We start from the raw sequence: 8,066 nt of genomic DNA, 5'->3' as shown, positions 1-8,066 counted from the left end.
GGAATGGAACGGAGCTAAAAGATACATGTAGCGATCTTCAGAACGACCGTTAGTTGACCGTTGTAGCCAAAATGTAGCTAACAAATCCTTTTTTTTTCAATGTTTCAGCACATCTATCAAATTACAAATCCTATCCAAATATACCTTGTTACTCCACATTTTTATCGGGGGGGCAGCCTTCACCAGTTTCTCATTACTAACCTGTAAAGACGAACAGCGTCAGAGATAGAAAAAAAGGACAACCGCCGTCTTCTTCCCCAAACTCGGTCTGAAGAGCAGGGGGCGGGGCTCCTCACTTCCGGTCTCCTGGTGAGACGTTGCCCGAACCTTGGTTACTTTTTTTTCTATTTAACAGGGTAATTTGGTCTGGAGTGATAATTAAATTTTCTCACTTTGTGGTGTATCACATGTACCTGAGACAAAAATGTGCTTAAAACAGGAACATTGTGGTCTGTCTCTTTGTTTGTGTTACATTTAGATAGGGCTTTGACCTGGTTTATACCGTTTCTAAACATTTAGTGGGAATATACAGAGCGAGGGGTGGTTGAACATTCCTCTTTGCACAATCTGTCTGGGTTATAGAGTCCTGGGTAGTCACCAGTACTCTCTTCTCTTTAACATCGTCAGAGGATTTCGTTAGGACTAAGTCTGGGGGCTAGCATAGCCAGGGAGCAAAGTTTGGTTTCTGTTTGGTGAACTGTTTTTGTGTTTATGTTGCCATATGTTTTGAGTTATTATCCTGTTGACAACCCTGAAATCCATTTTTAGTTTTCTGCCAGAGGCCACCAGAATGTAATTAAAAATGTACTGCTACCTCAAAGAGTTTATGATGCCATGCACCAAAACAAGGTTCCCTGAACTCTGAAAGAGACCAAGAGCATTAAAAACCTTCCACAGTCTTTAGCACAGTTGTTGTTCGACACCAGGTACAGCTGGAGTGTTTGTCACTGTTCGTTTCATCTGACCAGAGTAGGCTCCAGCTGAAAGACCTGGTGAAGGACTAACACTGCACTTCACCGCATACATTCCCTAACAAGGTGGAGGGACAGGGGGAACTCGTCAGAGTGAATGTTTATTAAAAATAAATTAATTTACTCCGCATGCTTTTAATTCTACTTTAAAGTCCCACTAGAATAAACTAAAGTTTGTTCTCCTGTGAAATAGTTGCAGGAGTCTGATGCAGATGTGTTAACTTGCCCCTTTTTATTTGCCCCGCAGCGTCTCAGAAGGAGTCTGCCCCCAGGATTGCTGAGAAGAATTTCATCCACCTGGACCACGACCACATCGGCCACGGGGCTGCCCACCATCGAGCCGGGCCCCGTACGGCGAGATCGCTCAGCCAGCATCAAACACACTGTGGACAGGTAATCGCCTCACCACTTTGAACAAGACATGATTGGTTCGACTTCCGGATCTGACTATATTGTCTCATCAAAGCGGTGACTCCTGGAACAACCCATTGATGATAACTATCTCAAAGAGCCGTTCCATGTCAGCCTCCTACACTGCCTCTGGCACTTCCAACCACCTCTACAGCAAACCACTGGGAAGACCAGGTGAGAGGACGATTCTGGCCCTTTGAGCTCTTCTTTTCAATGACTCCATTCAACCTGGGAAACAAACTTTTTTTTAAATTTTTCTTTCAGGTTTCCCTCCCTCCAACGTATCACCTCTGGGCTCTCCGTGTCCGTCTCCTGCTGTCCAGGGAACGCCCATCTCCAGTCCGACGATAAAAACGTGTTCAGTTCAGCTTCCTGAGCTGGCCAGGCCACTGACAGAGCAGGTTCCTGTGTCTGTTGCCCCCAAGAGCCATCACAGAGCCTTAACTCACAGCCAGAGTGCGCCAAGCTCCACCACCATTCACTGGCGACCTCCATCACTCTGCGGCAGGTAAAGTCCAGGCAGTTGTGCTCTCCTAAGCTAAAATACAAAATGTAAGCAGATATATCTCTGTGTTTTCACATTTAGCTGCGGCAGGCCGTTTAACAATCGACTAATCAATGGAGTAGAATCGGGCAGTAAACCAGACAGAATACCGCATCCAGGTACTGCCCAAGAAACATCTCACGCAAACAACCAAAACATAAATGGTAGCTAAGATTGAGAGCAGGACATTTCTGATTCTGTGTGATCCCCTCTCCAGATGAGCGCATTGTAGCTTCCTCAGATTACGACAGCACCTATGACAGCACTTATGAGACCAACCACAGTGACAGCAGCGACTTTGCACAAAACGACGACGAAGGAGAAGGAGGCAAGAAGCCGCCCGAAGTCAGGGGAGGCTGCAGGGAGTGTCCGCTGGAGTGCATTGTTCTTCACCCACTCCTACCATCCCCAGAGGTAAACGATTTTACTAGGTCTAACAGTATAACAAGGCGGTGTAGGCCACTCGAAGATGAACAGAGTCAGAGCTGTGTCTGGCTTTACATTCACCTGTCAGGACAAGTCAGAGTCCGTCCCGGAGAGTCCGGTCATGCCGGGTCTGGAACCCCTGATGACTCAGCTCAACAATTGGAACTTCCCCATTTTCAGCCTTGTGGAGAAGACTCATGGCAAAACAGGCTGCATCCTCAGCCAGGTACAAACAGCATGCGTGGCAATGTTTAGGATGAATAAATGTAACCGAATGAAAGGCTGCAAAGTAATAGAAACATCCACATTCAGTTCAGCCGCAATATTCACTCACTATTGGGATCTTTTGGTGTGTGAGGACTAATATAAGTTGGAACACAATTGCTAACTAGAGGGAAAAATTATAGAAACTTTGAAAAGTTGTTAGAAATAAAAATGTAAAAAGTGTGCGACTCACATTTGTGTTTAAAACACTCCAATTACAGCCAAGCATCTTTTGAGATATTTCTCCACCAGCTTTGGGAAAGTACTGAAGGCTTCCCCAATTAGTCTTTTTAACACGACACAATCTCTCATCCCACAGATTCATTTTTAAGTCTTGTTCCAGATTCTCAGATGGATTTCTTCCAGTATCACTCTGTATTCAGCTTCACCTACAGCAGGGGTGTCAAACTCCAGTCCTCGAGGGCCGGTGTCCTGCAACTTTTAGAAGTGCCTCCGCTGCACCACACCTGAATAGAATAATTAGGTCATTAGCAAGGCTCTGGAGAACTGAGGAGGTAATTAAGCCATTTGATTCAGGTGTTTTGTACCTGTGGCACATCTAAAAACTGCAGGACAGCGGCCCTTCAGGACTGGAGTTTGACACCCCTGACCTACAGTATCTTCCCATCAGCTTTGACCTTGCCTCTGCTAAGGAGAAGCATTACGTACATCACAGTTAAAATGTTCGGTAACACTTTATTTGAAGGGGTGTACATAAGACTGACATGACACTGTCATTAAATTATCATAACTTACAAAATCATGCAAAGTTGGCACTTTTAATTGTCTTTCAATGCAACTTTTAGAGCAACTTTGCATTCAAAGTGTCATTATTTACCGAATGACACTTCATGACAACTGTCATAAACATTCATAAAGACTTCTTTATGTTAATGACAGGTGTTATGTCATGTTTATGACAGTGTCATGTCAGTCTTATGCACACCCGTTCAAATAAAGTGTAACCAAATGTTCTAAATTGCCAATGCATTAAATAACATGATTTGAATTTACTTTGAACTAAATTTGCAGTCTGGTGAGATGTTTATATTTAGCTTCCAGTGTGGGTAGCAGCAGCTGTTTGCACTTGAAAATTTTAAGAAAACAGCTTTTGAAAAGGAAAGGAAAAAGAAATTATCTCTTACACTTAAATACAGTTTAAAAAACAGTATACTTTATTCCTGCTGTTTGCTCATTAGCAGGCCTTCCCAGAACAGCTGTTTGTATAATGAGACTGAATTAAACACAGGTAGACAATTATTAAGGTAATTAGTGGTGCTGGATTGTAGTGGTGTCAGTTACAGAAGAGAGCCGAATACTAGTGCCTGCGTTAAGTTTTACGTTTTTATTTGTAGATATCTGTTTGACAGAGATGATTTCTATGTGGAATAATCTCAGTTTTTTTACTCAGACCTGTCTGAGGACTCAAGCTGCTTTCCAGCTCTTTTGCAGATCAATAAAACATCAGAAGTGCCATGAATTGTTGAATAAACTAGATCGTCAAGGCACATGACTTTAATATATCTTTCCTAACGCTTTAGTGAATAGTGTTAAAAGACTTACAGGTCAACATTCTGTGTTAGATAGGTTAATAAATTATTTGAGGGTAGTATTGTAAACACTTATTCAGATTCTCAATGGTGTTTATGTTCTTGTTTCTCAGGTCACCTATCGGCTTTTTGAGGACACTGGCCTGTTTGAGACCTTCAAGATTCCCATTAAAGAGTTTATGAACTACTTCCATGCCTTGGAGAACGGCTACCGGGACATACCTTGTGAGTAGATTGTCCAAATACAGCTTTAAAAAAAAACAACAAAAAACAAGTGCAGCAATACCAGTAGCAGCCACAAGGTGGACACATTGCTCATGTAATAACACTCCCTCACCTGATCTAGTCAGTCTGTGTGTTTAATGCAACTCTGCAAATAGGTTGCAGACATGAAGTTAAGCACAGATGGATCCTTATAATTCATTTAAAGTTCAGCAGTTAATATATACCCTCACAACCATCAAAACATGTAAAACAAAGCCAACAGCAGGAGTTAACAGAGCAGGTATTAATTGGAATTTGGATATTTAGATGTTGAATGCACTGACTTTAGTTTGGTAGAAGATAAAATGGCTCGCAATAATGTAAATTACTCAACCCCTTAGATGGTTTTACCCATTTCTGCTTTTGGAACTCAGTGAACAAAATGTGTCTTTTTTTTCACAAAAAATGTTTGTGTTTTTCTCACAAAGAGCATTTACAAGCTAAAACCTTGTCAAAGGAAAATCTGATTCAGTGTTTAGTAGAATCACCATTGGCTGCAGATCCAGTATGGTGTCTGTGTGGATAGCTTTCAGTCAGGCTTGCACATCTGGTCTCTGCAGTTTTACTCAATTTCTGAGTAGCTTTAGTTGGATTCTTTAAATTGTTTTTTTTTTTTTTGCTGGAAAATAAATGTTCTCTGAAGCCGCAGTTCTCTTGCAGATGGAAACAATTTGTCCTCAGCTGCGTTTTGGCCTCATAAAACTGAAGAACTTTCTTCTACCTGACCGTGGAGTCTATTTGAGCCTTGTTATGAGTTTTCATCAGCAGTGCTTTTCTAATTTCCACTCTCCCATAAAGCTTTAAATTGTGAAAAGCTGGGTTACGGTTATTGTCTGCAGTCTCTTCCATCTCAGCTGCTGAAGCTGGTAACTCCTTCAGTTTAGTCAGAGCTGTTATGTTGGCCTCTTTCACTCGTCTCCTTCTTTTGCGTGATCATTCAGTTTGTGAGTACGGGACAATATTCCTTCCATTTCTTGTTGAGGGATTTAATTGAAACCCAAGGGATGCTCAGTGTACTGGAGATTGTTTGAATCCACCCCCTGACTTATACTTTTCTGTAACCTTTTCTTTGATTTCCTCGTAGTGTTCTTTTGTTTTCATGCTGCATTGGCAGCTAGCATGAAAATAATAATATATTATTCAGTATATAGAAACTTTCAGACACAGGTGTCTTTATACAATAATCGCTGGAGACACACTCACTGCGCTCATAATGAGACTACTGTCACCAATTGGTTGGACCTCTGTTGAATTAGGTCAGTGGGGATGAATAATAATGCAATCGCACATGTACAGTATTAAAATTGTACATGGGCTTTGGTTTTACTCAATATAGTCAAGGCTTTTTTAACCTATGACAAAAATCCATGAAGTCATTTTTGCTAAGCCACAATCACGTTAGTTCTGAATATGTTTTCTTCCTCCAAGCTTTCTGTAAGTACATCTGGAGGGTCTGAGAGCTCGTTTTAAAGTAGGGCATCAGCATGTATCCCATTAAACATGGGGCACAAATAGAAGTTTACCGGGATAAGGTGATTGTGTTATCCATGCAAAATCAAAAGTCCTCACTTAGGGTTTTATTTACAGTACATCACTAAAATCTCAAATAGCACAGATGCCTCTCTTGGGCTATTTAAATAAAACATCTATGAAACTTAATGTAATTTAATAAAGTCTCTTAAATGAGTTAATCAACTCATTTAAGAGACTTAAATCAGTTGATTAACTGTGATCGGTGTTAATCAGAATCGGTGTTAATCAGAATTAATTGACAATTAATTCTGACAATTAATTGTCAGAATTGTGACAATTAATTGTGGTCAATTGTCACAATTCTGGTGACAATTAACCACCAGAATTGTGAATTCTGGTGGTTAATTGTCTTCACACGCTGCATTCACGTTTGTCCTTATTGTCTTATTGTTATCATGTTGATTATACATTAAAAATAGCGCAGTCAATCAAGCCTTTTTGTTCCAGTCCAGATTATTCTAAATCTCTGCTCCCACTCTTTCTGTTTGTGTTATAATTTTTTTACATTTTGAACAAATTTCAATACTAAGTTCTTGAATCCTCTTTGCCTCATTTTTGCTACTTTCTACTGTCACTTTATAAACAATCCAGCTAAATAAGTGTTGGATAATTTTTTTATTATGTAACCTCCTCATTATTTTAATGCAGTCACATAAATCATCGTGCTGCCTTGAAGTTATGTGATTGTAAATGGCTGCTTTACTTTAGGAATTCGTTGAATTAGCGCTTTGGTTCTTTTCCTTTCAGATCACAACCGGATCCATGCGACTGATGTGCTGCACGCCGTGTGGTACCTCACCACGCAGCTTGTGCCGGGCCTGCCCATCCTACCCACTGAGAACGGGATTCACACTGGTGCGCTGTGTCCAAAAGTAGTCATTTCCTATGGATACACTTCTAGAGTTTTCCCTCTTCTTTACATTTAGTTGAAACATCTAATTTAGAAAAGTCAAACTGAGATCTCTTAAAGCAGTGGTTTATTTTTCATGTTAATAAAATACTCTAAAAATGTGATGCAAAGGCAGATCAATGTAAAATATTAAAATCCTCAGTCAAATCTGATAATATCTATCAGACTGATGACTACCTCAAAATGTCCCAGCAGGACTTCCTTTGGTAAACAGCTGAATCTGGGTAACACATTGCATACTCAACTTTAGTTAGATGTGACTTATTTTTGAGGTCCTCTTTGCATCCTTGGTCAGAATTACATAAATTAAAATCAATAATATTGATATTGCAAGGAGACAAAGTAGAAATAAATACAGTTTCCTCACTGTCTATTGTGACTTTAGGCTCAATTCTTTAATCAAAATGTAAATGTTGGACATAGCAAACCCATATATTAGGTAGAGTGTAAAAGCAAACTATGCTAGTGCTATTTTTATTTTATTTTCTTCTCAGTGTATCTCTTGAGTCAATCAGAATTGCTAAAGACGACGGGCTGGACGTGTCAGATTATCAATTAAAGTGCTGCAGGTGAAACAAAGAAGAGAGAGGGCTTTGTTGATTTTGTGTTTCTTGCTGTGTTCAGACTCGGTGAACAACATTACGCCTACAGCGCCGGGCTTCCTGGTGTCCAAGATGAGCTCTGTGTCGGAAGACGGCTACAGCTCCCTGTCTGGTCTAATTCCAGCCCTGGAGCTCATGGCCCTCTATGTAGCTGCCGCCATGCATGACTACGACCACCCTGGAAGAACAAACGCCTTTCTGGTTGCCACAAGCGCACCACAGGTACATGAACGTACCATCCTGGCAGAGAGAAAGAGAGAGAGAGAGAGAGAAAGAGAGAGAGAGAGAGAGAGAGAGAGAGAGAGAGAGATTTTTTTTTTGATTTTTTAAAACCTCATTTATTCACACAGTAGTGATCCAGAAAATATTCAATACAATTTTAGATCAACACATCCATAAATGAAAGTTCAGAATTATATATATTGAATAAAACACCTTCATAGTCCCAAATATTCTGAAAAATATTTAGTTCGTCCATTTTTAGATAATATTTGAATTCTAACATAACTCTTGCTCTAACCATACCCTTAAAGAGCTTTACACAATCAGTATTCTGTCCATTATTGACTTTGAATTTTCTACTCAAATAAA

General features: G+C 40.3%; 1 protein-coding gene across 2 annotated transcripts in view; it reads left to right on the top strand.

The window, feature by feature from the left end:
* LOC103474525 (cGMP-inhibited 3',5'-cyclic phosphodiesterase A-like) overlaps positions 1-8,066 on the top strand; it is a 74,280-nt gene that overhangs the window by 48,268 nt on the left and 17,946 nt on the right. For both annotated transcript variants that reach the window (XM_008425572.2, XM_008425574.2), the window contains exons 3-11: positions 1,219-1,364; positions 1,438-1,556; positions 1,647-1,890; positions 1,969-2,045; positions 2,144-2,340; positions 2,441-2,578; positions 4,280-4,391; positions 6,711-6,818; positions 7,498-7,697. In XM_008425572.2, coding sequence (XP_008423794.1) covers positions 1,219-1,364; positions 1,438-1,556; positions 1,647-1,890; positions 1,969-2,045; positions 2,144-2,340; positions 2,441-2,578; positions 4,280-4,391; positions 6,711-6,818; positions 7,498-7,697 — 1,341 coding nt within the window. The remainder of the gene's footprint in view (positions 1-1,218; positions 1,365-1,437; positions 1,557-1,646; positions 1,891-1,968; positions 2,046-2,143; positions 2,341-2,440; positions 2,579-4,279; positions 4,392-6,710; positions 6,819-7,497; positions 7,698-8,066) is intronic.

Source organism: Poecilia reticulata, linkage group LG13 (genome assembly GCF_000633615.1).
Source record: "Poecilia reticulata strain Guanapo linkage group LG13, Guppy_female_1.0+MT, whole genome shotgun sequence".
NCBI lineage: Eukaryota > Metazoa > Chordata > Actinopteri > Cyprinodontiformes > Poeciliidae > Poecilia > Poecilia reticulata.
This window is presented reverse-complemented; position numbering and strand designations above follow the sequence as displayed.